At 38.9% G+C, this 27,561-nt stretch overlaps 2 protein-coding genes across 9 annotated transcripts in view; both read left to right on the plus strand.

Moving 5' to 3' along the window:
* Positions 1–10,457, plus strand: part of strbp (spermatid perinuclear RNA binding protein) — a 104,287-nt gene extending 93,830 nt beyond the window's left edge. For 2 of the 3 annotated variants that reach the window (XM_088070777.1, XM_088070776.1), the window contains exon 19: positions 3,074–10,457. In XM_088070777.1, coding sequence (XP_087926903.1) covers positions 3,074–3,168 — 95 coding nt within the window. In that variant the 3' untranslated portion in view covers positions 3,169–10,457. Of the gene's footprint in view, positions 1–129; positions 688–3,073 lie in introns of those variants that run through there. The other variant, XM_042508862.2, reaches the window with a different exon arrangement.
* A 2,652-nt stretch (positions 10,458–13,109) lies between these two features.
* The window catches only part of sh2d3ca (SH2 domain containing 3Ca), a 78,199-nt gene continuing 63,747 nt past the window's right edge, over positions 13,110–27,561 (plus strand). The window contains exons 1-6 of one of the 6 annotated variants that reach the window (XM_088070604.1): positions 13,110–13,379; positions 15,014–15,086; positions 15,389–15,551; positions 22,840–23,014; positions 25,916–26,098; positions 27,279–27,551. In XM_088070604.1, the coding sequence (XP_087926730.1) occupies positions 26,080–26,098; positions 27,279–27,551 (292 nt within the window). In that variant the 5' untranslated portion in view covers positions 13,110–13,379; positions 15,014–15,086; positions 15,389–15,551; positions 22,840–23,014; positions 25,916–26,079. Of the gene's footprint in view, positions 13,380–15,013; positions 15,087–15,388; positions 15,552–16,672; positions 16,689–22,839; positions 23,015–25,915; positions 26,099–27,278; positions 27,552–27,561 lie in introns of those variants that run through there. The other 5 variants (XM_088070601.1, XM_088070606.1, XM_088070607.1 and 2 more) reach the window with 5 other exon arrangements.

Below are 27,561 nucleotides of genomic sequence, written 5' to 3' on the forward strand. Positions count from 1 at the left end.
TGTAATGCGAGGGGTGTTTGTTGGACCTAGATGCAGAGTAGTGTGTAGTGTAGTGAGCATAGAAACACTTGGTTTATTTATTGCCCTGGACTCATGCAGAGCTGTGCTCTTCTCATGTCTCCCCTCTAGGTTTGCCCAAGAGAATGCTTCTGTTGCCTGTCATGAAAGTGCCCGCCTACCCCGTCCCCCACTACCACTTCTTTTAGCACAGGAGACACACACACCAAACATATTTTCATACATACCAAACGCTTTCTCCAAACCGTACAATTTGCTTTTATATAGAAGGGAAACTCGATTTTGTTTTTTTGGTTTTGTTTTTACAATATCAGTGATGGGGAGAGGATTATGGACTTGAGCTGAAGGGTTTTTTTGTTTTGTTTTTTCTTACTGTTTTCAGAAATTTTAATGAATATGATAAATACTGCAGGTTTAAGTTCTTAAGAGATAAACAAAAACTTGAAAGATTTTTACTGTGAACTGTGACCTCATTCTTTGAGTCTAAATTATATATATCAGTCTTTTGTTATTGTGTTTATTCTTTGCCAGGAAGAGGAAAGCCTTTACATATGACACACACAACACACACACATTCTCTGTAAAAAGGAAATAATAATGAGCTGTGTGAAGGATGTATAGGAATAAATAAATACTGCTGAATAAAGTTTATCTCCTATAAAAGCTGAACACTGCCTGGTGTATATCTGATTTAAAGGCTTTCAGCTGGTAAGGATTTGATTTTGTCACTTAGCATACAGAAAGATTCACCTCTGTCAACCTGCACACGATGCTGTGACCTAAAGTTACATTTGAGCATTGAGCTTTAATATTCCACCCTCGTACATGCTCATGGATTGAATTTCAATCTCTCCATGTACCTCAGGGCGCCTTGTTGCATCCTTTTGACCCTCAGCTTATAGGTATTCAGAGAGAAAAGCAAGAAGACAACGGATGAATTTACAAAGCTCTCGTCAGATCCTGCATCTTGCATTCAGCTGCACGATCTCATTACCTTACGTGGATTAATTTGGCATGTTTCCTGCAGCTACCAGAGGTATCACCTATAGTAAATATGCAGTGCTTTTATAGGTTGTCACATAAGCCAACTGCAGCCTTTTTGCAGCAGCAAGTTTGAAGTTCAGTACATTGTTTCAGCTAAACTCAGTTTTCATAAATGGTCCAAATATAATAAAGACAAAACTTACCTCTACATAGACAGCTGTTTATCTATGTCAGTGTCTTTTATGTTGTTTCATTTTATCGAAATCATTGCTGCATTTGTCGATTTTGCACATCTTTGCTTAAATAAGGATCAGCACCGACTGAGCCACCAAAAGCATAGGATCAAAAGTTTCCATCTTGGCTCAGTCTGTGTTTCAAATAAAGGTTTAAAAAATGACAAGATAATATCAGGTAAAAATATTTTTAAAAAAAACTAAGAGCAACTTGGCTAAAAACAGTTGAAAAAAATAGAAATACTCCAACATGCTAGTCAAAGGTCAGCACCAGCCGAGACAGAGTTACACTGGCCCTTCACAACGTCTCGGCCATCCAGCCAGTGAGAGATAACCCCCTGACGACGTCTCCATGGTTACAGCTATGAGGCGCAGCCATTGGATGAGAGGACCCAGTATCTTGTCCAATGGTTGGTTGAGCTCCATTGAATTGTTATAAAAACTTTCAAATGATATTTGTCTGACATTGCCAAAACTTTGATTTTGGCGGCTCATTTCTAGCACTCGTGTATTTTTAGTTTTCTGAATTTTTTTTTTCAAGGTTGAATTCATTTTGAGTGAGAGCTGAGGCCAAAGAGACAGTGTATACATGTAGAAGTATGTACTTACAAAACTGCCTCACTGTACCTGTGTCTGATCTAATTTTCAGTCTTTACATGTGTCATTTAATAGAATTAGTAATTAGGCCTTTCAGTCAGCTCTTACTTGACGTTCCTGACTGGAATAGCTGTAAAGTAGCCAATTTGAGGACTAGTTTTGGGAAACCCATTGTGTTGCTGTCTTGCCAAGAGTTAGAGGAGGAGGTTGATACCATGCTCTGCGCATCTGCACGCAGAATATGAATCTACAACCAGCAGCTAGTTAGCGTAGCTCAGTATAAAGACTGGAAACAAAGAAAAAAGCAATTCTAGCTCCATCCAAATCACATCTCAAAGAGAGAAAACGGAGGTGTTCGTTATTAGACTTCTCTACCTTTGGACAGAGCCTTCTTGTTTCTGCTTTTGGTCTTTAAACTTACAGTCCTAAAGCTCCAAGTTCACATTAAATGACAGATATGAGATATTTTTTTCAAGTCATTTTAATATATCTGTCCATTTTATGCTGCTTATCTGGGACCAGGTCACAGAGACAGCAGGCTCTCCCTAGCATCATTTTCCAGATCCGATCTGGTGTGTTCTGACTCTACCCAAGGTCATTTACTAGTTGGACGTGTTCAGAAAACCACCAAAGGAAGGCACCTATGAGGCATCCAAAAATGCCCGAACCGCCTCAACTTTTGACACTGAGGAGCAAGCAGCTCTACACGCAACCCTGGAGTATAAATCGAGCATTAAATGGAAAATAAAATGGCACAAACCACAGGAAGAGCAACAGAGGAGGGATCTCTTTTCCAGAACATGCATAACATTTGACATGTAGGCAACAGACAAAATATTGTCTTCTTTTTAAACTCTTGGTAAGAAAGCAAATAGGAGTATTTCCCAAAATGTTGAACCATTCCTTTAATTTAATCTGCTGGACGTTCCCATATAAACACACTTATATAACGTTATTAATGCCACCCAGGCAATAATCTTTTTTACTGGAACATTTCCAGGTACCACTCAAGTAGACCCGAGGTAACGTCATCCTAAAAGAACATTATTGGATTTCTTTGTCCTTCTGTATCCTTCATCAGCATTCATTTTTTCAGCACATACTGTCAAAGAAGCGAGGAAAGTTTAATATATAGTAGCCTCACATTGTGTTTCATAGATATCTTTTTACATAGGCCTATATATAGGTATTTAAAATAATCATTCCTGCTCTCTTTGTCTTTGTTTTTCATCTCACTACAGGTGGTCTTTTCATTGACAATCCCTTCTATCAGCCGCGGACCATCGCTCCTTTTATCATTCATCTGGGTCCCCAGGATCTCTTCTCTGACTTCTAGAGGCAGCAGGTTGTTGGATACACTCTTCACACTTAACCTGTCTGTATATGCAGGACACCTATTTTTCTGTCAGTCAATGCGGGCTGCCTTTCTATCCAGGTGACGGACTCACAGATCCAAAACTGTTTCCTGTTTGATCAGTCCGCCGGGAAAAAACTTTCTGCCCAGACAGCAGTGGCAGAAACTATCTGACACACTGACAAGAGAGGCTCAAAGCTCCTCTTTCTGTTTTTCCTCCTCTCTGCTCAGATTATCACTTCAGAGGAGAGTAACGTTACACGAAGCAATACTCGGATTTTACGAGAATCATTCGGCTGTGTGAGGCTGGGCTGAACTTTTTTCTTATAGCAATACACCAGAACTCCTCTCTGCGAGCTTACTTACTTGAGAAGATGTGAATGTCCGATGGAGTTTGACCCAACACAGCATTGCAATAGCTCATTCTGATTGTATATTCATTGTATGTGTGTGTACGTGTGGCTATAACATGACTATATACACATATATGTATGGTGTATGTTTCTATAACAATGTGTTGACAATAATATTCCTATATGATGATGTATTTATGTAAATATTCTATAAAATATAACTATTGTTGGTATAAATTATTTTAGAATTATAAAGTGAAATGTAACTGTAATATCACAGTATAGCTTTCTTCCAATTTTATATACACTGAGCAATTGAAGCTAGTTCTAGGAGATGCAATATTATCTTTGGTATTCCTATTAACCTGTGCTGTTAGAATTATAATGCTTCCTTCTTTCCTTCCTTCAAACTTTTCCTCTGTCTTTGATGTCTTTCTGAGCCTTTCTGAGCACGCTCTCTGCTGCCCGAGCTTTGTTTATGTGGCCCGGACCAGAGGTGCTCCCTACTACTGAACACACTCATAACCTGATCACACCTGTGCACACACAAACACACACACACACTTTTCCTGTCAGAAAGCACATTTTCTATAGTCTCACTGCTGGCAGGGAATACTGTTGTTACAAATACAGTACTGTATGTGTATAGTATGTTAATGTACGTGCCGCTCCATCCACCATTAACACATTAGCGGACTCGCCCATCAGAACAATCGTCAGCTCTGTCCCGCTCGCCTTAGGGACCAAAAGCACAGCTCACTCCCACGCATTACTATTTCTTCTTTCTGCAAACACACACATTCACACACAGCCTTCCCTCCACCCTCCTGTGACAATGCTCTGCTGTGTGGACGTGACGCTGTGGGTGACAGATATTGTTTAATTGTCAACCCTTCTTGGGAAAGACAGCACAAACTGGCTTACTAATTAAAGGTATAGTCCAGCAAATATCTCCAAAAGTGGGACTTAAATTTGATTTTTATGTCCCTGCCTGGGAACAGGCACGTTTCAGTGGTTGGTTATGTCATTTAAAGGTTCCTGGATGGTTGGGGCATGACCTTTGGCTGCCTCTGAAAACAGAGTAAAAATGTAAGCAAAGTGGCTGGAGCTCAAGTGGCTTAAGGAAATGTTAGTTAGGGATGCGCCAATCCAGCCTCCTTGATCAAAATGGGCTACAGCAACTTCTGTCCTCATGTTACTGTAATTTGAAAAGATTCCAGTGAGTTCCATGCAGTGATTTTACATTTAGAAAAAAATCTTATTCGGTGTAGGCAAATACCCACAGAGGTAGAAAAATGCTGATTTTTGGAGTCACAAACAGCAGTGCCTGGGGTAAAAGTCCTTTGTTTATTTGACCCAACAACCACCACACCCTCTGCCAAATGTGGACTTTCTCACTCTTTTTACTACCTTTTGCATGGTATTATCCAGGGAATTCGTGCGTTTACACGAAATAAGTATTCTAATTGACTTTCTACTAGCATTGTTTACATTTTAACCATAGACTGCATAAATAATGGACATAGCTACTGACAACAACCATTGGTTTGTGAACCGCCATTTTAAAGTTGAGCATTTTTGCTGTCGCCATCTTGATTTTTTGGAGGCAAAAGTTACCATAAATGGACGAGAAGATTTAGCTGGGAAGAAATAAATGATGGATCCGGCTCACAGACTGTGGAGACGCCACGCAAAGAGCCTTCACTCAAAGGGGCCATGCTCTTAAATATACAAAACTTCAAGTTTTGGGAAAATTAGCTATAGAGACCAAAACCATTTTTTGCACCAGGCTGTAAACATATTTATTCCCGATGAAGTTGGACATTTTAACTTTTGGGTCTATGGGAGTTGACAGGCTTCTGGAGCCAGCCTCAAGTGGCCATTTTAGGAACTGCAGTGTTTGGAACTTCAGTATCTGTATCAGCCCCAGAAATTGTCACTTGCAGATACCCTGAGTTGAGCTTTTGGGAGAGAGAAAGTTGAGTACCTTGGTGCATCTCTAGTTTCAGACATGGTGGCTGAGATGCCTATCAATCTGTAAGACTATATACTCTTGATGGAACAGTTATTCTGAACATTTTCACCACAACACACATTTTAGGCAGCAAAATTAATTCATTGGTAAAAAGGAAATGTCTTTGTATATTGAAAAGGAAGTTGGTTCTTTTTGAAAATTTGAAGTCTCCTCATACAGTTAGTGTTTCTGCATTTTAAGATTCTGCTACACCGGCCTCAGCTGTCAGCCACAAAGGAAATTGGCGTCACGTTTTAGTTTTCTCAAAATAGATGCATATTGCTTTGTTGTAGTCAACTGTGTAGTCCTAGTGTTGGGGGTTTAATGCTGCTATAGCACACATTAAATTTACGTAGGTAGTAATTAGATGATATATTCCATTAACTTGAAAGTATTTCATGCAAAGCAGTGTGTTGGGTCTAATTTTGGGGTATTGTTGGAATGAAGCAGGTGTCACAACACACCGAGATAGCAGTCAAAGCAGAAACTAGTGCTCACTCAGCGCTGTGTGGGATTTTTGTAAATTGCTGTGGTGCTTACATGCTGCTAAAAGCACTTCATTAGTAATTTTTACTTTTATTTTTAGCCTTTAATAGAGACGAGGTGTCAGTCAGCAGAGGCAAAAATCAAACAGAACGTGCATCAAAAGGCTTTAAATTCTCATCATGCTCACCTTGATCTGGGCACCAGTTTGATCTTCTGTGTTTGTTTCGGCTTTGATTTAACAAAAAACAATGTCTGAGAGTGAGAAAATAGACCCGCTCAGGCCTATTTTTCCAAGACAATAAGTCAAATTAAAGTTAGATTTTGGGAAACAGCTGAGCTGACAGCAAAGATAATTTTGCAAGTTTACTGAAAATGGAATAAAAATGTGCCATCAAGCTGTGATTGGAGGTAAACTGGAGGATATCCTGCACTTCCTCCAGTTGTGCTTTGTAAGTCTGAGCGGTGGGGTCAAGCACACAAGCTCTCAGTGATTTATGTTTGAACAGCTGGTTCCTCAACTTAAACAACTGGACTACAGCGTGCTGTACGTGTGGTTATAGTCAAAGTCCACTTCCATGCCCATGTGGTAGCCACTGCGCTCCCCATGACAAATTTCCTCTTAAATTTCTATCATTTTCCATCAAATCAAAGAGCTACCCTGTTCGTCTCATCTGCTTTGCGTGACTTTTCATTCTTGTGTGGAATTCACATGGAGGTGAAAAACTTGGAGCTTTGCTCTGTGGAAATTTCCCCTCTGCCCTCTCTCTGTCCCTCTCTCTCTCTCTCTGCCCCCATCCTCTCCATCCAGATGGCCCACATTAATAAGGCAGACAGTCATACCTCAGTGAGCAACCTTTTCATTTCCCCTCAGACTGAACAGACACGCAGGAGGAGTCACCCTGACTACTGACCCTGTCCTCTTGGTCTGCTGGCTGGACAACAGCGTTTAGAGGAAGGGTGGTGGAGTGAGAGCTCAGGGAAACGCGGTCAGTCTGGCACCAGCGGTCTGGTGGGACTGTAGAGGTTGGGTAGTTGTTGTCTTCTGGTTAGTTAGAGGTCCCTCATGTGTGTCTTGTTGGGCTTTGCAGTGAATATGAGGAAAAATAACATTTTACCACTATCTGAAAGTCCTGTTTGATTAAATATACTTTAAATATCAATATTGTTTGTTATCTAATAAGGATTATTGCAAGAAGAAAATACAAGAAAACCCCTATTCTTGCTCCTTTAAAGGTCCAGTGTGTAGGATTTAGGAGGATGCATTGGCAGAAATTGAATATAATATCATAAGTATTTTTTCTTCAGTGTATAATCACTTGAAAATAAGAATCCCAATTGTGTTTGTTACTTTAGAATGAGCTGTTTATATCTATATAGGGAGCAGGTCCTCGTCCATGTAGTCCTTGATGTTGCACCACCATGTTTCTACAGTAGCCCAGAATGAACAAACTAAACACTTGGTCTAGATTTGGCCATTTGTATTTTTGCCTTGGCCACCGTAATCGCAGCCTCTCCGTGATGAACCAAACAGCATTGCAAAAGCACAGATTTTTAACATGAAAGTGCTTAAATCTGTTCTTTCACAGGTTTAAATTACCTGGTCCATTTGTATTGAGGAGGAAGAGAGATCTGCAGATAATTCACCTCTCTGTAAAAACCTCTTGAATGTCTGGATAATAAGTTATCAGAGAAAAATGTGAGCACACCTAAGCAGTTGCAGGGCTAGCAGTCTGTGTGTAACCATTCAAACAGTATCAGAAACACTGGTTTGTAACATAAAACTGTTAAATTCAGTGTTTTTATCACTTTAAATCACTTGGTCCATTTATTTTGGAGAGGAAGAGACTGTGCGGATAATTTGGCCAAAAACCTCCTGAACAGCAGCGCTTGGCACGGGGGAAAGGTTTCAGCTAGTTGCAATCTGCAATGCTCAGCACTCTATGCCACTAAATCCTACACACTGCTCCTTGAAAAGTAAATACTGTATTTGGTGATGATTTTTAAAGAAAGCTGAGAAACAAAGAGGAAAATAAAACTAATGCTGGTCCTTTCATAATCCTCATAAAAAGCTTTATTACGTACATACAGATAGCCAGATAGTTTCCAGCTGTGTTTCCAATTGCACCATCGGGATTATGACGATTCCAGCTCCACTATGTTATGTCTAAGAATATAATATATTACTGCAAGGGATTTTTTCTCTGAAGAAACATGTTCTAGGTATCGTCATTGAAGGACGAGACAGTTATGTCCACGTGGATAACTTCTCTAGAGAATAATGGTTGTTTGTTCTGGACTTGGTTCCCAGTGAGTTTTCTGATGGATGTTCTTCCTGCTCCAGTTTTCCCCAGAAATGTCTCAGTATGAAGCAGGAAAACGTGTCAGCCATTGTAAACATGCTCCCCCTCCCTGCATCTACACTTTTACACCACCGCCTCTCTGTAGGCGTTTCACAACTACACCTGTAAATCTAAGAAGCACAAAACACACAGAAGCAATACACCCACACATCGTTCTCAGGGCCACCTGACACACACACACACACACACACGTGTATGCAAATCGACAAACACACACATTTAATCCTGTATGTAAATATTTCAGCTTTCACTGACAATAACAGCCGTGCACATTGAGACAGCGTGACATTCTTTGACCCATGGTTTATATATTATAACACGTAAGAATGTACTGTGTGTAGTGAGAGTCACACAAGTGGTTATAAGCCTTGTTTGTACTTTAGGATTTGAGCCATGCATAGCTGAACCCCCCCACCTCATTTGTTATCTTGGTGCTTCGTAACGGGCTGTCTGTAGCACTGTATATAACAGATTTTATTTTTGCTTCTCAGAGAAACAGCAGTTATCTGTGAACAACTCGAGCTGTGCTGACAGGAGAGAAAAAAGGGTGGACAGAGAACTTTTTTGGCACCAAATGCAGGAGCTTTGCGCGTTCAGATGCTGCAATATGTTCGGTAGTTAAAGGGTTCTGCGTGTTTCGTTTGCCAGGAAATGTCAGCTTTTTGGATTTTCTATGTGGAGACTGTTGGGCCCGGTTTTCCCTAAGGCACCTCTTCGTCCCTCTGCCAGGTCAAAGGCCAAAAAGGAAAGCGAATGGTGCAGAGATGCTGTTGGGAAATGGGTTCTGGTGTGTTCTGTGGGATGGGATTTATCCAGACACCAAAGCCTCTGAAGCCTTTGTTGCACAAATCTGATCATCCCTGCAGTCTCAGAAGTGAGAAACCAGGCAGCGTGTGATCTGATATTCTTCGTCTAGACAGTTCTGAAATATCAGGTTAAAAAAAAGTAAGAAAAATCTGATTTCCTGTGTGTAAATGAAGAAAAACTGTGTCTTGCTCATTTACACATTAACACAGAGAGTTTTAAGTTTGGGAATCAGGCTAAATTTGTCTGGAAGCAAAGGGAGAACAGCGGCAGAAAGAGCCGGAAAGTCCATTCGCAAGCCACTCTGAACTCTGCAGAGCAGCAGAAATAGATCGGGGATCACGTTTCAACTGCTGAGGCAAAGCGAACCAGACTAACTGCTGAACACATCATTTCTCTGGGTGTGTGTGCGCATGTGTGTGTGGAGGGGGAATGTGTGTGTTTGTGTGTTTGTCTGGCAAGCACATAAACTGGAGGGTAATGGGAAGCTATTTCACACCCATATGCACGCACACATATACATCCACACAATATATTGCAGCCACATTGAGCATGTTGTCACTGGTCATGATCCACTGATTGTTTAAGTCTAATATCCTCCTGATAAACGATCGAAGCATTTTGGTTGGGAATGTACACTGTTGTTATAGTGATTGTAGAGTAGAATGTATTTACTCATAGAGAGAGTAAACTTGCTTTTTTGTAGAGAAGCATATATACAGAATATATATGGATACATACATATATATACATCTATATATCTTTTGAACTACTTGTGTGTGAGAGTTGTTTTGGGCGCATCCACCCTTAGGATTCATATTTTTTTCCCCTTTTCCAATTTTAATTTATAATGTTTTGACAAAAGTAGCGTCTTACGAGTGATGAGTGTTTACTTTTTCCTGTAAATATGATTTTTATTTTATTTTATTTTTTTGACAAAAAGGGGATCAAAAGAAACTGTTTTATGATGCTGCCTACGAAACTATGAAGTGATATCTGTCCACAGAATTTGTTTTGATCCATGAAATTATCAAAGTGAAATTTTTGTGAAATAAAACATGGCAGGAGTCTCACGGGTCGTGCAGAACAGAGAGGTCAATGACAGTGAATGAGGGGTGTCATTTGAACTGGCTGTATTGATCGTTTTGATTAGTAGCAACATTCACAGCAGTGATGATCTGTGGTTGTCACTGTTTTTGACATAATCTATGCTTGACGGACTGAAAATAAACCTGAGAAAGTGCTAAATCTCTATATGTGAGTATCTGTCTTTAATGGTGTCTGTCAAAGGAAAGCGATGAACTGACTGAGTTACTTGAGTGTAAGTGAATGTTGTCGGTGTGTCATCAACATTTACTTTACATGACATGATGCAAAGTACAGAAAAATAGGGCAGTATCAGTATCATGTGCACAAGTTGGAGAAAATAAAATTGTGTAAGATTTATATACATCTTCCTTCATTTTAAACAATTTCTCTTAAGTGTAGTAGAGTTAAGTATTTTAGAAAAGATTATCGTACATTTTTATGCTTTTAAGGAGACATAGACAAAATCAACCCAATTATCAGAGAAAAGTTGACATTTTACATTTTTGCAAACCACAGAAACTATGTTGAAACTATACATTTCTTTATATTTCAGCTTTTGAAATTTTATGTTGTGATAGTGCTGTGGTTAACGTGGTATAGATACCAAAACCACTTACTTAGGGTTGGTAAAACATTGTATTTATGCTTTAAATATTATTTTTGGTCACCACAACCAAGGCTGGAAATGTCCTGAACTCTCCGTACAAAATACCTGCTGTTGTCTCTGCAAACAGGGCTGGAAATGTCCCTGCCTAATGTTAACAATTACCCACTTTAAACATGGCTGGAAATGTCTCGACATCTTGTCAAAAACAACCCCTTTTGTTGCCACTAAACAATTCCCCCCACTGTCACTACAAACACAGCTGGCAATACCTTGACGTGTCGACAAAAAAATCCTGCTCTTGTGACTGCGAACATGGTTGGAAATGCCCCAACATCTTGTTAAAATGCATGCTTTTCTTGCCACACGCAAGGTAGGAAATGTCCCAACATCTTGTTGGAATTAACTGGTTTGTCGCCACAAACAAAGCCACTTTGGGGTTTCTTTTTGTTGGTCTTGATCTGTGGTCTGCTGCTATCTGCTGCTTGGTAGCTGTCTCTGCTAGGTGTACAAATATAAACTGCCATTTTATTCAGGTGACAGAGCTGGACAGAAAATAATAAAAAAAGAAAGTAGAAATCAGAGGTAAAAAAAAAATTAACCATGCTGAACTGGTTTCCCAGCACATAATTATGCAGATTCTGTACAATGCATAAAGTCTCCACACAATATTTTGGTTTGGATCCATACAACACATGGGCAAATTTTTATTACAGTCCCACCTTAAATTGCACATATTGTTAGGGCTGCATTCTGACACCTAATAGTGATAATACTTGTCATTATGTCAAACTATAATCACAGAGTCAAGGTTATGAGCGATAATTGGCAAGTTTATCTGAGAAGAGTTTCAGCACATATGAGCTGTCAATCATATTTAGAGCAGCGCTGCTGACAGCTGAGCCTGGGTATCCAGTGACATCTCAAGCACTCAACACCACCATCACACAGCCACGGCTGCCAATCATCCAGCAGAGCTATGAGTGTGTGAATGTGTAGGCTATATGTGTGTGTTTTCATGAAAAAGAACAACTGGGGCGAAAGTGCTTTTGTGGGAGAGAAAGCAAATGAGACAGAGAGGATGAGGATTAAACTCTCCTGCCTGATGACAGTTATCCTGACAAATTAAACCCTGCTCAGCAGATATCAGTGGATTGTGTCAAATGTGGCAGTTCACTTTTTTTAATACATCAATTAAGCTTTTTATAGTATATTTTTCCTTTAAAGTGATAAAAAAAAGGGGGCCATGTGAAAAGCAGTGTCAAAAATATGAATGTAATGCTGTGTTTGCATGCCAACTCCTTTTAACATGATAAAAAAACACAACCATCTCGAGTAAAATGTTTTTTATAACAAAAATGAGCTTGCGGTGTTTTGCATATGATAAGGAATTAACAGAGGGTGTTTAACAGAGGCATTTATTTATTAATTTAACAGATCATAGTTTGATGATAAAACTTGGCTATGAGCCTCGTCTCGCTGTCACATCACATTCCCTGATCTCTGAGTTATGTACACACTAATCTGGGAAACCGCTAAGACACAGTATACAGAGGCATCTGTATGCAGGGGCAGATTAATACACACTGTAGAGCAATAAATGACCTTGGACTGCTGACAACTTCTTAGAGTTACCCGTCTTGTATTTCACTTGGTAAGAGGAAGCTCACAAATGCTCACAAATCAGATTGATTTGACAGGACTCATTCCTTTCCTCCTGACACACATTAGTGCCTGTTTATAGACAACATTGCTGTTGGAGAGTTAACAGGACCTATAAACAAAGTAAACCAATATCAATACAAATATACAGCTGCTTGAACAGTGTGATATATATTTTTTTATTTTCAATCTTACCTTGCCTAAAGTCTAACATTATATCAAATACATTTGTCATTTATCTGAGGTTTTTAAAAACTTCTTTTAGAAAGTTGGCAACATGAATGCACTTGTTCATTAACTTTTTATATATATATATAAAAACCTTTCTCTATTAAACACAACGTATTTACAAAAATGCACAATATGAAATTTTAAACAAAATAATAAAATGTTGTATTGTGTCCAATTTGTTATTTTCAATCTTATCTTGCCTGAAATATAGCATTATATCAAATATATTTATCTAAATATTTATCTTAAGTTTCTTTTTTTAAAGTTGTTGACGTCAGTCCACTTTTTCCACCTTTGACACGTTTGTGGCACGCGACTGACGTAGCGGACGTAAACACCTGCGTGCCACACTCAGCGCTGTTAGCTTAGCGAGCGAACTTCTCCATCAGCAAACAAAAAACTGAATGATCATTTTAACCTATTTTGTCGAATATGTGACTGTTTGGAGCATATCAAACATATGGGCGGACAGCAGATTAATATATGGTGCTAAAGTAGTGAGTGTATGACGTTTTGCTACTTTTTCCGACGTTAAATTGCGATGTTTATCAACTGCTCGAGGAAGCTACAAACTTTCAAGACCACAACAGGTGAGTGTTTGATACTGAACAAACGATTTTCCTTTCTCTTGTAAAGTGCAAGATGAAAATAATACTAATTTGCACCACAGTCCCAATTTAAACAAACATAAGTGATGGCAACATAAATGCAGCACAAGAAAGTGCAACCACCATAATAATAGTAATAAAAAACAGAAGTAAAAACACTCACAGTCGAAAAATATATCGTTTTAAAATATGCTGAAGAAATGTGTGCAAATCTACCCCCCTTTTTTAGAATACTTAAAAGCCTGTACACAAGATAATAACTTGTATGAATAACAATATCTTTTGAACACAACCTTACTTGTGTGCACGACATAATATTTGTGCATGCAAGCGAATAATTGTGCGCAACATAATATCTTGTGCCAAGAGATGATCAACTTGTGTTCACTACATTAAAAAATCTGTGCACACACGTTTTGGGACACAGATTTTTACTATATTTTTTATTTATGTCGTCCTCAAATTAGATATTTGTGTCTTGAGATTTATTATCTGTGGGCTAAATAATTGAATTTCAGCCTATTGAAGGCAGTATAGAGTATTTCAGATGTTTGTCACAGAAAATGCTTTTTGTCAGATTTCAATGTGTCCCCTTTTCCCACAGAACAGGTTTTGCTGCGTCACAGTAGAAGCAGCAGGCGCAAATATTTAATGCAATGATGGCTGAGATCCATTTAGCTTCTCTGGGTTCAGGGTCCTGGTATTGCTTCCTTGTCACTGTGTCGTGTCTCGAAGCACAAAAGGCTCATAGATGACATAAAGTTAGTGCTCCACCTCCTCCCCTCATATCTAATCATGTCATATTCGGTTTTAGCAGAATGATTGATTAAAGGTACCTTTTGGATTTTCTTTATTTTATTTTTTACTTCTAGAAGCACTGTGTAATGGTGTTTTTATGGCTAGGTTCCCTGTTTGTTTTGGTAAGAAACATGCAATCTAAACACAGGTTGTATTTGTGTACAAGAAAACAACACCAAACACCCCCAGTTGCAATGAATAGAGGAACATACTTGGTTTCAATGAATCTTTAAATTTAGCTTCAGGGATTTTGTGCACTCAAATCAGTGCAGACCTTGGATTGCTTCTACACAATCTGATAAGTGAGAAGTCAGCCCTACCTTCTTCTCAGCAGGTGAGCGGCACTGAAGTCTGGGTAATTGATTTTTTAACTGCACAAACCTTGTCTTCTGAAAAATACTTGATTGCACTCAGATTATAGATTATCAGCCTGTCTGCTTCTACCTGGATCAGATCACTGCAGCCTCCCTCCCTCCACCTCTGCTTTTGACATGTTTATGACCTTAAACTTGTAAACACCGTCAGCTGAGGAACAGCACTGATTTAAAAGAAAATTAAGTGTAAGTAAATTTATATCAAATTAGGGGAGTCAGGTGGAAAACTGGACTGGAATACTGTTTTATTTTGTGTTTCAAAATACGTTTGTTGTCAGTGCTGAAGTGTTAAAAATTAATAAGTATTTCTGGGTCAAGCTTAAAGGGATAGTTCACCCTAAAATGAAAATTCAGTCATTATTTACTCGTCCTCATGCTGATGGAGCGAGCAGTATGGAAGCATTTTGTGGTTTTAATATGTATTTTTTTAACATTTGAATCCAGGTCTCCATCGCTTCGATTGTTTGGGAGATGAGTGCAACCCCTTTCCCCCATGACCCTTTTCGTCGGCATGAGCGTGAGTAGATAATGACTGAACTTTCATTTTTGGGTGAACTATCCCTTTAAGCATAATATCAAAAATCCAGACCTACAAATCTTTTAAAGAGTGGATTTTCATTTTTTTTTCAACACTCCCCATCTAACTTGAGAAATATGACTGTGGTTATCAGATGTCAAGGATTAAGAAAATAATATGAATCCTTCCCCGAGAATACCCTCAGGCTTAATTGTCCATTAAGAGGGAAACGATAGCCAAGTAATTGGACACAGCAGAGAAGTGTGAATATTTTACTCAGACAAAATATATTTTCTTAACAGGTGGAGGCTCTGCTTTGTTCACACTCCTCTCCTGAACAAACGAGATATCAGCAGTGAAACTAACAGGATCCAACACTTGGGATTTCACCCTCAAGGGCCGCTTCAAGCATCCAAACCTTCACACACAGTCCCCCAGAAGAGAGCAAAGAAAGGAAACGGAAAGGTGTGCATCTGTGTAGGCAAAAGAGAAAACATACTCTGTTCTTTTTTTTGTTTCTGAAACAGTTGTGAAACAAATATTTAAATTCTTTACTATTTAAGTGTCAATACCATAATGTAAACAAGTAAAAGTCAGCTACATCTATAAATATTAGTGGTAAATATACCTAATAAGCACAGATGTGATGGTTTGCAAGTTGTTTAGGTAGAGTTTTGCCTGAATTTAGTTGTTTTAACATTAGTAAATATCATTTTTAAAATACAGTAAGGACCTGCTTCGCATTGAAATGTAGTCATGGTTAAAATACAGCTGAAATAGTTCGCTAGTTAATCAGTTAGATGTTTGACAGCAAAATAAGAGGCAACAAGCTGCGTAATCAATTATTCCTTGCTGAAGTGATTATTTAAAAAACAACATTTAAGCGTAAATGGAAAAAAAAATCTTCTAGTTCCAGCTCCACGCATGTGAATATTTCCAGATTTTGACAGCCAACAGTAATTGGATTTTGGGCTGTTGTATGAACAAAAAGAACAATTAAATATGTCAATTTGCGCTTGTTGGACTTGAGACTGGATTATTTATCAATTAATTGAGAAAATAATTGGTAAATAAATCAAGAATGAAAATTATATTTAGTTTACTGAGTCTTAGTCCTTTAATTAGTCCGAGTATCAAAAGTAAAAGTACAGAGAAGAATGGTCCTGTGGAAGTGCCTCAGCAGCCAAATAGCAGTCAGGAGATCAGGTGACAGGGAGTTCATGAGGTTGTGTGAGGATCTGGGGTCTAAATAGCCCCCGCTGACCATCTAACACACACTCACAGATGTATGTGCACAGAGTTTAGTCTCCGGCTCACAAATCATCAACGACTGAGCCGAGCCGCAACCAAAGACACCCGTCCCATGAGCATTCCACCTTTGCATTTTACACTGTTGCTGCCTCGCTGGTCATATTTATAGCTCTGTAACGCAGAACAGAAAAAGGAGGGGGGAAGGTGTCAAGCTGATTGCATAATGCTGACGCTTGTTACCTCCAGCTGCTGCAGGTACTGGGTTTCCAACTCATCATGCATGCTGCTTTGCAGTCTTCAGCTGCAGTGGCAGACGCAGAGCCAAGATCCCAGTGGCCGTCATAACTAAAGGTGATAATTTTATGGGCTCGCTCTAAGTTATAAACACTCCAAATGATATATGTAAGACTTTCGGCAGAATCAGTGCACATTGTTCAATTTACACTCTGAGGCCATGGCAGAAAATAGCTCATCCCTGACACAGATAACAATGCAGCCATATGTTATGAGGGATGTTCTCGGAGGGAGAAGATGAGAGATAGAACTGGAGCCAAAATAAGTAAAAGCTAAAAGGAGATTTCCATCTAGCTCAAGGGAAACGGCTCGCTCAAGTAGCTGACAGATAGAGGCTTTTTTCACAAGACATAATTAGCTGGAAGAAAACAGGTTTATTTTCATGTTCAAAACTCTCTTTCAGATGTCCAGAGAAATGTTCCCAAGAGGTGAGGTAGAGAAGTCTCATTAAAATAACAGCACAGGCCTCTTTTATCTCTCTCTCCTTTTCAGTGGCAGTATGAAATGTTAGTGAGGGAACGATGAGGAAATGACACGTTTGGCTGTATAGTTTTTTTTTTTATAGAAGCTGGCTTTGAACTTGGGAGACAGATAAAGATGCAAAAGACCAATAAATAAATAACTTTTTAAAGATTTCAGCTGACATGTTGAGATGGGTTTCAATAGTATGTGGATGATGGTATACTATGTTGGTCAAAAATGGACAAAAAACGTCATTGTATAGTATGTGGGTCAAAAATTAACAACAACCTCATAGTATCATATGTTAGTCAAACATGACAAAAACACCATAGTATCATATGTGTGGGTCAAAACTGCTAAAAACAAAATAGTATAGTATATAGGTAAAAAAAAAAACTGAGGAAAAACATCATAGGATCGTATGTCAGTCAAAAATTGATTACAAAAAAGTCATAGTATAGTGTGTAAGTCAAAAATTGACAGAAACGTCATAGTATAGTATGTCGACCAAAAATGAACAAAAACGTCACAATATAGCATGTCGTATAAAAATGGACAAAAATTCCATAGTATCGTATGTCGGTCAAAAAATGGACAAAAACATAATTGTATAGTATGTCGGTCAAAAGTTGACAAAAATGGCATGGTATAGTATGTAGCACATGTTGCAGGGATGTATTATAGTGTTTCGCTGTATAGTATGTTGGTGCTGACGTGGTGACGTACTGAGGTAAGCGTGTTACATCACTTCCTGTGTTTCTTTGTTTGGGTCTTGTCGCGTCTCTCTGCTGCCTTTGCGAGCGACTCCCAGCTAAACTTCTACCTTTCCCCGGTTGCTTATTACTTGCCTGTGATTTAAACTCACTCAGGTTATACTCAAGCACCCACTGCTGTCTCCTTTTGGCGTTTTTTATTTTAATCACATAGCTGTTCACTCACTGCTAAGTCGTTAGCAGCTATCTGTGGTTACGCTCCTGTGCTCCCTGCTGCTCGGTGTGTCAGGTGTTTATCTGCCTCCTTTAGCGATAATGGTCCTGATAATAAGTGTAGTTTATTTGCTGCGTTAGAGGCGAGGCTTAGCGATCTGGAAGCGCGGCTCCGTACCGTGCCGTAGCCTCTGCTAGCCGTCCCCCGGTGACCCCCGTGCAGCCGGGAGGCTGGGTGAGTGTCCGAGCGAAGCATGGTGACAAGCTTTAGCCCACTGTCACCCCCACCCCACCTCCACGTTTCAAATAAGTTCTCCCCGCTCAGCGACACACCCGCTGAGGCGGCTCTGTTTTGCCAAACGCGAAGTTAGTGACACCGGCGGCCATAGTAAAATGCATCCCTGGGGCCAGAGCCGGCGGCGTCCAGTCACGTTTGAAACTGCTGTCTAAAGGCCTGTGCACACTGAGTCCTTTTTAATCTGACAAAAAACGTCACGGACACAAACCTTGCACCTAGAGTCCGATGCGTTTATTATTCTGGCAATTGAAAAAAAAAATCGCAGTACGAGATGAAAAAAAAAAAAATGGAGATGAGTTTGTGGCTCTTTCACTACTTGAAAAAAGAAAACACTGGGTTCAAAGCAAACTATTACTCATCATTGATTGAGGAAAATAACAACAGTCCCAGGTTTCTATTCAACACAGTAGCAGGGCTGACTCGGTCACAGCTCTATAGAGCCTTGTATTCCTGCAGCCCTCAGCAGATGACTTTATGAGTTTCTTTAATGATGAAATTATAACTATTAGAGCCCTCAACCGACCGGACCTCAGACACACGTAATTTGGATATGGCAGTCAGGCCTGAAATTTATTTAGACTGTTTTTCCCCCATTGACCTTCACCAACTCTCTTCATTGATCCAAACCATCATCTTGCTTGTTAGACCCCATCCCAACTAGGCTACTTCAGGACGTTTTAGCCTTAATCGACAACTCTTTGTTAGATATAATCGATGTGTCTCTATTAACAGGCTATGTTCCACAGGCCTTTTAAGTAGCTGGCATTAAAACCCTTCTAAAGAGGCCCACTCTCAATCCAGAGGTAGCCAATTATAGACTGAAATCCAATCTCCCTTTTATTTCTAAAATCCATGAGAAAGTAGTTGCTAATCAACTTTGTGACTTTATCCAAGATAATAGTTTATTTGAGAATTTTCAGTCAGGATTTAGAGTGCATCATAGTACAGAGATGGCACTTGTAAAAATTGGTAATGACTTATTGATTGCCTCTGATAAAGGACTGGTCTCTGTATTAAAGAACCTAGAAGCGGAATAATTTCTGAGCAGATAAACAAAAGAAATATAAAGATGGGTCAAACATTCATAGAATTTTGTCAGTCCCCCTGCAGCAGATGGTTACCACTTACATGTGCACCACTTACAATATATCTGTTTCTTCAATAATTATAATTCTTTTAGGTATAGCACTTAAAATTAAAAGATTAACAGAACAAAAAAATAAAGGGCTATTAAGTTACTAAGTGTGTGTAGTAATGTATATTTTTTAAAGATTTCACTTCTTATTTGTACCAATTTAGATATATTTTACAAAAGAAATGGTAAAAACAAACATCAACAAAGCATGAGAGCCAAGTGGGGTATACATTTATTGGTCTGCTGTCTTTATGTCCTTATTGTGTTTGTTTTTGGAAATAGCAGAGAGACGTGAACCGAGAGTGAGACGTCAAGACAAGGTCTCCACAAGTGCAGCAAAGGATGTATGCGCGTGTGCCAAGTTGAATGTGTGCAGCTTTCAGTTCACCTTGATGACAAACGAGGCTTCAATAATTCAGCCTTCCTTATCTATGACAAATAGAGGCCACATCAATACAAAGCACCAAAACCTTACAACACAATCTGAAACACTGTCGTCGTGACCCTTTCCACCTTCTTTTCATTTTCCGATCATTTTTTTGCTCTTTTATTGGACAGTAAACTGTTATAAATGACAGGTGGAATGCTTGAAAAGGAAACCAAAAGGCATGACAAAAGAGACGAGGTTGTGCAGAAAGTGAACGGAGTGCTTAAAATAAACAAGGATAAAATGACATGGAGATTTGACCTGAGCAGATATGGAAAAAAAACCCGGAAAGTTAGCTTTGCTGCATCCTACCTATGACCCTTCAATCTCTGGGGACAGCACAGGGACATGAAATATATGATGTTGGATTATATAGCAGCTGTGATCTTCACACTTTGACTTTCACAACCTTTTTCTCTATTTTTTCTGTTAAGTTTTTGGGTGCGTTTGTCATTCAACCACTATGATTACTAATAATATTGAAAGAATTTAAAGTTAGCTACACCATTAAAATGCTTTTTACACATGCATGCATCAGTAATATTTTTACTGATAATTGTCCTGCACATTTAAGTACAGATTTTGACTTCAGTCTTACTATATGGTATTTTAACACAACAGTATCACCAAAGTTCACAATCACATTCTGTTATGACCAGGCCACAACAAAATGGAGATACATAATAGAAAAGTTAAACAATTATTTTGAATTATCCCATATAAGCCCATGTTAAAGATTAACTTGGTATTTACACTGTGGAAGTCAGTGGTGTCAGTAGTGTCTGTGATGCATGAGAGGAAAATGCGTGTGGGTGTTTTAAAGGTGCATGAAAGCAAAACAGAGAAAAAACAACATAACCAAGCTAGAGGTTCAGCAGCTGAGTGCAGGGTCCACCAGAGACAGGCTACCAGCTGTGCACAGACTTCAATAGCCTTATACACCCTCAGGTGTGCCCAGATGTCCTAGCGATCACCTGCCCAACAGTAGATACTAATGCAGCTGTTCTTGCAGTAATATCAACATAAATGATTTTATGTTTTGGGTTTTTTTTATAGGATGACACATGTGCTGTGTTGCAGAGTGAGGTACAGAAGATACAGATCTATTGTGAGAGTCATCCAGAAACATCTGTAAAATTTACATTTAAGGATAACAGCTCAGGGTAATTCATTTAAAGGCTATTTAGATGCTACACTGGAGCAGTGCTCCTACAAATTTGTTTTGAGTTTCAGCAGGTTTGACTGGGGAAAGTAATACAAAAGATAATTGCAAAGCTCTCCACTACAAACCCAATTATCCCAGCAAATGCAGTATGAGCAACGCTTCACCAAAAGTTAATGCTGACACTTTCATACACATAATGGAAACAAGGGAGAAAATCATAAAACCATACGTTATCATGTTTCTAAGCTACATTATAGGGCTTTTAAAATGTAATGCTGTACACTGATTTTGTCCAGTAAGCTTTTGTATTTCATTTCTGAGGAACACAATGTAAACTTTCTCAACAAACCATTAAATGATATCTGGCATGAGAAATTACTGCTACTAGAATGTGTATTAAAATGATGAAGGATCAGAACTTGGGGAATGTAATGTTTGAAATGAAATAAAACAAAAGGAATCTATGTAAAAAGGTTGAGGAGACATCGGTCAGGCTGACAGCACTTCTATTTAAATCTAAATAAGGTTTCAGTTTTGTGTGCCTGTCTCACGGGGCCTTGTGTGTCAGCGTGGCCTCGGGTCAAAGTGACTGATATTTGTCATCGTATGAGGAGGCAGAGAGCTGAATTATTGAAGGCTTGTTTTTCATCAAGGTGGAATTAAAGCAGCGCACGCACGCACCACGCACGCACGCACGCACGCACGCACGCACGCACGCACGCACGCACACACGCGCGCACACACACACACACACACACACACACACACACAGTCATTCACTCCAGCAAATTACTTCTGTGAAAAACCTGGTTGCGACAAAAAGTACAAAATGAAAGTCCAACCCTTTACTTCAGGGTGTGTGTGTTTGTTTGTGTGTGCTCATATTTGTATTTACTACACAGTCTCATATTTCTCACCTTACTCCATCTACCTGGTGGATTACAGAGCAGTGATCAGCAGCCATGGAGGGACAGGTGCTGTCCTGGGACCTTATTCCTAAAGAGGACCTGATGAGCACATGGTCTTACCCTGAGGGCCAGAAAAATGTCATCACAAAAACACTTTTTAAGACATACAAATGATTACACAAGAAATATATGTATAATGGGATCCAATTAACTATAAGACTGGTGTTTAGGCAATCAGGCAATTCAGAGTCCTCTTCATAAGTCATGGGCATCAGTTTTCTTGCACAGCACTCAGATGCCCTTTGTGTATAAACCTTTAAAATAGGGATTTCTTTCAAAACCATGGCAAAAGCTCAGTCAGCAAATTGGTATGAAATGTCTTGCATATTGCAGGGAAATGACATAAAACTTAGATAAAAAAATAAAATAAAATAAAAAAATAGGGAATTATAAAATGACTAGAGAAACATAATGAAGCTATATTCAGAATTTTTACATATATATATAAAATTCGATTACAGAAGAAAAAACTTCTTTTTTTCATATTTCTTGTTTTTATTTGATTTTTTGCACTTTTCCGGGTCATTTTCTGTTTTTGTTTTGTTACTTTTCTTTGCTTTGCTTATTTCAGCTAATTTTCTTGCATCCTTTAACAAATTTCTTGATAAATTGTGGGTAATTTAAGTTGCTCATTACCTTCTTTCCATGTTTCTGATAGAAATTAAGCCAATTTGCTCAGGTTTCAAAGTGTTAACTGGGAATGTGCCAGGTTAATTCATCACTAATTTCCTGAATCAAACATGCATGTATATATACAGTAATGTGAAGAAGTACATACAACATGTGTTTGACCTAAGTACGTGTGGCTGTGGTTTTGTTTTTTTCAGGGACCTTTGGTGCCACCCAGAGGAAGATTGACAGAAGATAAGGGAGGATCTGTGTATAACTGTCTCTGCATCACAGTTACTGACCACAGGGATTGTTTCTGGGATGCTGGGATGTTTTCTGAGCCAGTTTACTTTGAATCTGCAGGGCAGTGATGACGTGGAAGGTATATATGAGGTATGTCCATCTCTTTTTGTGGTCGTTTACAGTATACCCACCAATCAGCCAAGAAGTCATTGGAATATGTAGGAGAGTGTACCCACTTCTTCCTCTGTAACCTGCCATTTAACCACCTCATTAGCTACCAATACACCACTGCTGCAGGAGTTAGACTTGTATGAAAAGAAGCTTTTGGGTTGAGGATGCACAAGTATATTCAAAGACCCAATTGTCAGTGAAATAGGACAAAAAAGTTAAAGATTTAGTTTTTCTGGCAATATGCAACCAGACAATATAATGATGAAAAAAGTGGTTAAACCCGATAATTCTCCATTTAAATAAACCATTTTCCATCCAAACAGGACATGAAGATAATTTTTCAGCAGCTAATATTACTTTTAATGAACTGTTTAAATGTTTCAGATGCACTTGAGTTTACTTTTATTTTATAATACATTTGCTTTATTATAAGCTTTTACACTTCACAGTTTCATACTGGTGTGGTGCAGTGTTGACAGGAAGGCAAAAGGCGTCTTTGCAAAAACCACACACCCAAAACCTGACAGGAAGTGAAAGCCCACAAAAGCCTTTGGTTCATGCTAAACACTATATAGAGTATGCTTCGCTACAGTGACTGGTACTCAGCATCTCCCTGATCTGACATTTAAAACAACAAAACACATTCAAGTTTACTGTAGCATGCATTTTTAAAATAAATGTAAATATATATATAATGTCAGACTCACATAAAAACATTATATACTGTATTTCATGGAGTTTGTTTCTTAATTTTGCTTAAATGATGGCAGGTAAAAAATAAAAGAAAGAAACAAAAAAAAAAAGATTTACATAAATGAAACAGTGGTGACTTCTGGTCGCGGACTGGATGCCACTTCAGTTTTCTGGTTTTGTGGGAAGTCATACTATCCTGCTTTAGCAGCAATTATTATACGCTTATGAAGATCGTTCTCATGAAATGTTAAAGCAGTAGCTCTAAGATTAGAAAAATCAGCTTTTACCCCACAGTCACATATTCTGTATGTGTTCAACCCAGCATACGATGTTTACACTTTTTTTTTTATAACTACACCTTTCCCTCAAATTTGAAAATTCTTGATGTCCTGCAACATTTTATAAACATTAACCCAAAAATTTAGCCTCACATATTTTGTATCACTGGAACTTTGGGATCCCTGCTAGAATTTAAAATAAAGTTGTGTGGCTCTAAATAATCCTTGGCTGCACAGCACAGGCTTCTGATCCACTGATACTTTTTTAAGGGATCTGAAAGATGGACGATTCTCATAAACGACAGTTTTATATTGAGATTACTGAGGGCACTTTGAGTTAAATTTAATCAAATTTAACTGAAGTTTCAGCTTGATAAAGCTGAATGACACACCAGCTTTTTAAAGCACCCTTAAATCAGGAATCACAGATGTTCACCCAAATACTGCAATACCAACATCCTTTTAAAAAAGCACGTGACACACACATAAGTGCTACCTGAAGTAAAGGAATAAGAAAAATGAACACAGCTTCTAAATTAGTATCCAGTGCAACTCTTAGCCACACTCACAGAAATCACATTCGGGCTGCACTGCAGGATGTCCTGCATGGATCTGTGAGGTGCTGACAAACAGCATGTCCTGATTAATAAATAAATATTCTTTCATTGTTTAAATCATTCTATTTTTTCTTAAAGGGACAATTCACAAAAAACATTCTCTCAACTGTATTGCTATTTTGTTGTGAGTTGCAGTGTTGGAGATATCAGCTGTAGAGATTTCAGACTTGTCTTCAATATAATAAAACTATATGGCACCAGGCTCGTGATGCTCAAAGTGCCAAAAAAATAAATTTCTTGCATTTTAAGCGACAGTTCATCCCCAAATTAATCATAAATACATATTTCTACCCTTTTCTGTAGTGCTATTTATCAATCAAGATTAATCTAGACTTGAAAAAATCAACAGCAATGTCTCTTTACAAAAATTGCAACTTGGAAACAACTCATTTTGAACAGTTTCATGTCGGAACTTTTTTCTTTCAACTGAACCACACCTGCCAAGGGATGTGCATCTACTGCTAGCACCACTTAGCTATTTTACATTAGCTCAGCTGTGGAGGATGTCACAGAAGTTTACATCTCACACTGTCATATGCACAAGCTTCCCATCCATGATAATGTTTACGTCTGCACAGTGATGTGGGTGTACTTCAGTTTAAAGAAAATAGTTGCTACATGAAACTGCTCACAACAGGGTATGTGATTATCACAAGTAAGCGGGTCATGATTTCTGGAAAGAGCCACAAGCCGAGTGCTGTCTACTTCTATTATATTGAAGAGAAGGCAAAAACACTGCAACTCACACCGAAACAATCCAGACTGATAATTGACATGACAGGTAAGAGAAAAAACACATATTTGATTTTAGTGTGAACTGCCCCTTTACAGGTTTAGTGTCTTAATCATGCATAAGTGTCTTTACCATTATCAAATATTAACTTTGTATTTAAACTGCACCTGGAAGATTAAAGGACTCAGCTTGCAGTAGGTAATCAGTGATACCAAAGGTGATTGTTATTATTACCTCTGGCTGAGTTTATAACCAGCTTTTATTATAGTGGGACCAAAGACACCAATCAACACTTCTGTTTAAAACACTTTACACCCTGCTGTACTTTCTGTCACCGCTCTATCTATCCCATCAACACTTTTTCATTCGGCCAGAGGGCAGTCTCACGTGTTTCATATATTTTTATCCCTTATCTTACCCTTTCAAGCCTTGTCATCTCATCTATTCATTTCCTCTTACCATCAGTCCTTTCAGATTTACACAGGAAGTTTCACAGTATGCCCTGCCCCTGTCGCTGCCTCTCATCTCTTAGTTTTGTCTCTGTCACACATATAAACAGTGTGCTGCATCTCACCCACAGAGAGGAACTGTTCTTCATACCGAAGATTCACACCTCAACAACAAGTTATCCTTCCGTATCTGGCTCTCCTCTTTTTGTTTTACTGCCTCTCCTCTCAGATGATCCATTTGTCACCCACCTGCAGCTGATTTTATACCGACAACATGAGCATACGGAAACTCAGTGAGTACTGTGTGTGTTTGTCTTTAGAGCAACTGCACTTTGTTTATATGGTCACCCATATAGTCAGCCAGGGTGTGAGATTACTGCTACTGACACACAGGGACAATCAAGCTGGACTGTATGCACACACACACACACACACACACACACACACACACACACACACACATAAAAATGCATGCACACATTTTTGCACTTGCTGCAAAGCTGCACATGGTTGACTGCTCCTACATCTCATCTGTGGAACAAAACGGTAACTTTTCAAAAGGGGATTTTACTTTAACACCTGTTTTTATTAAAGCTGCATTCATAGATTGTTTACCACATGAAGAAAGCAGAACAAGCTAAAAACAATGTACAAGCAAAATAAACTATAGTCGAGGAAGTGAGAGCAAAACAACTATGTTTTATTAGGTAATTTTTTTTTTTTAGCCATTGAGCCCTTTTGCAGAAACAGATTGTAATTGTTTGTGTTATTGTTCACGAGCACAAAGAAAATATAATTTGTTCTTTCAACATTGAGTTGTGTTGTTAATGTCCTAACTGGTATCTTAAATCCATCCTGTTGGTGTGCCTGTCTCCCTCTTTTTTATGACAAATACAGATTACCACCTCCTGATGGTATGGGGAGTTATTTCCTGTCACACAGGTGCAGAACGTACCTGCTAGTTGGTTTTTGGCAACTTTGTTGGCAATGACACAATCTGCCTTGTTCACCACTAGTTCTTTGATGTCAGTTTGGTGTGTCTGGTCCTTTAGTCTTTGCCAACTGCTGAGTAACATGTTTAACTCAAAAGATGTTGCAATATTTTACACAGCGAATGGCTAAATTTGTCTAAATTTTGTTGCTTGGCAGGTGGCTGGTCAGAGGCTTTTTTTTGCTGAAAATGAGTGTAGAATTTGTAAGCTGAAAAACCAAAACAATGAGCTAAAAGACACCAGAATGCTCTGTAGAGATGAGTATAACGCCTTTCAGATTACAGTTAGTCATTTAATCCATTATTATAAAACAGCAGCTTTAATCACTCCATCTTTTTTTATTTGCCTTCCTCTCCTGACTGCAAATATCCAGCTGAGAGGTTTAAATTGGGATGAGTTCGGTTGGCTGATGGGCAAATGCATAGACTTGTTCCCACGTAATGGGCATTTCTTCTTCTTTTTGAACTGTTCCTCCTTCAAGGTTTCAAGTGGTTTGGTAGCCTCACCAACCTCTCCTTTCGCCGCTCCAATGAGAAATCAGACTCCAAGTCTTCTCGGTCCAACTCTACAGCAGGATGCGTGCCTGGAGATAGCTATGGTGCGCCGATCCTGACTCCAGTTGTTGAGACAACGGTGGATGACATGGATGCCATGCGTCCTCGCACTGCCAGCTATGTCCGCTCCAGTGAGAACTACACACACATGGGTACACTGCCGAGGCTGCTAATGAAGAGGAAGGACAAAAACAATAAAGGTAAAGCAGC

Source organism: Plectropomus leopardus, chromosome 20 (assembly GCF_026936395.1).
Source record: "Plectropomus leopardus strain MGB_pleo_1.0 chromosome 20, ASM2693639v1, whole genome shotgun sequence".
NCBI lineage: Eukaryota > Metazoa > Chordata > Actinopteri > Perciformes > Serranidae > Plectropomus > Plectropomus leopardus.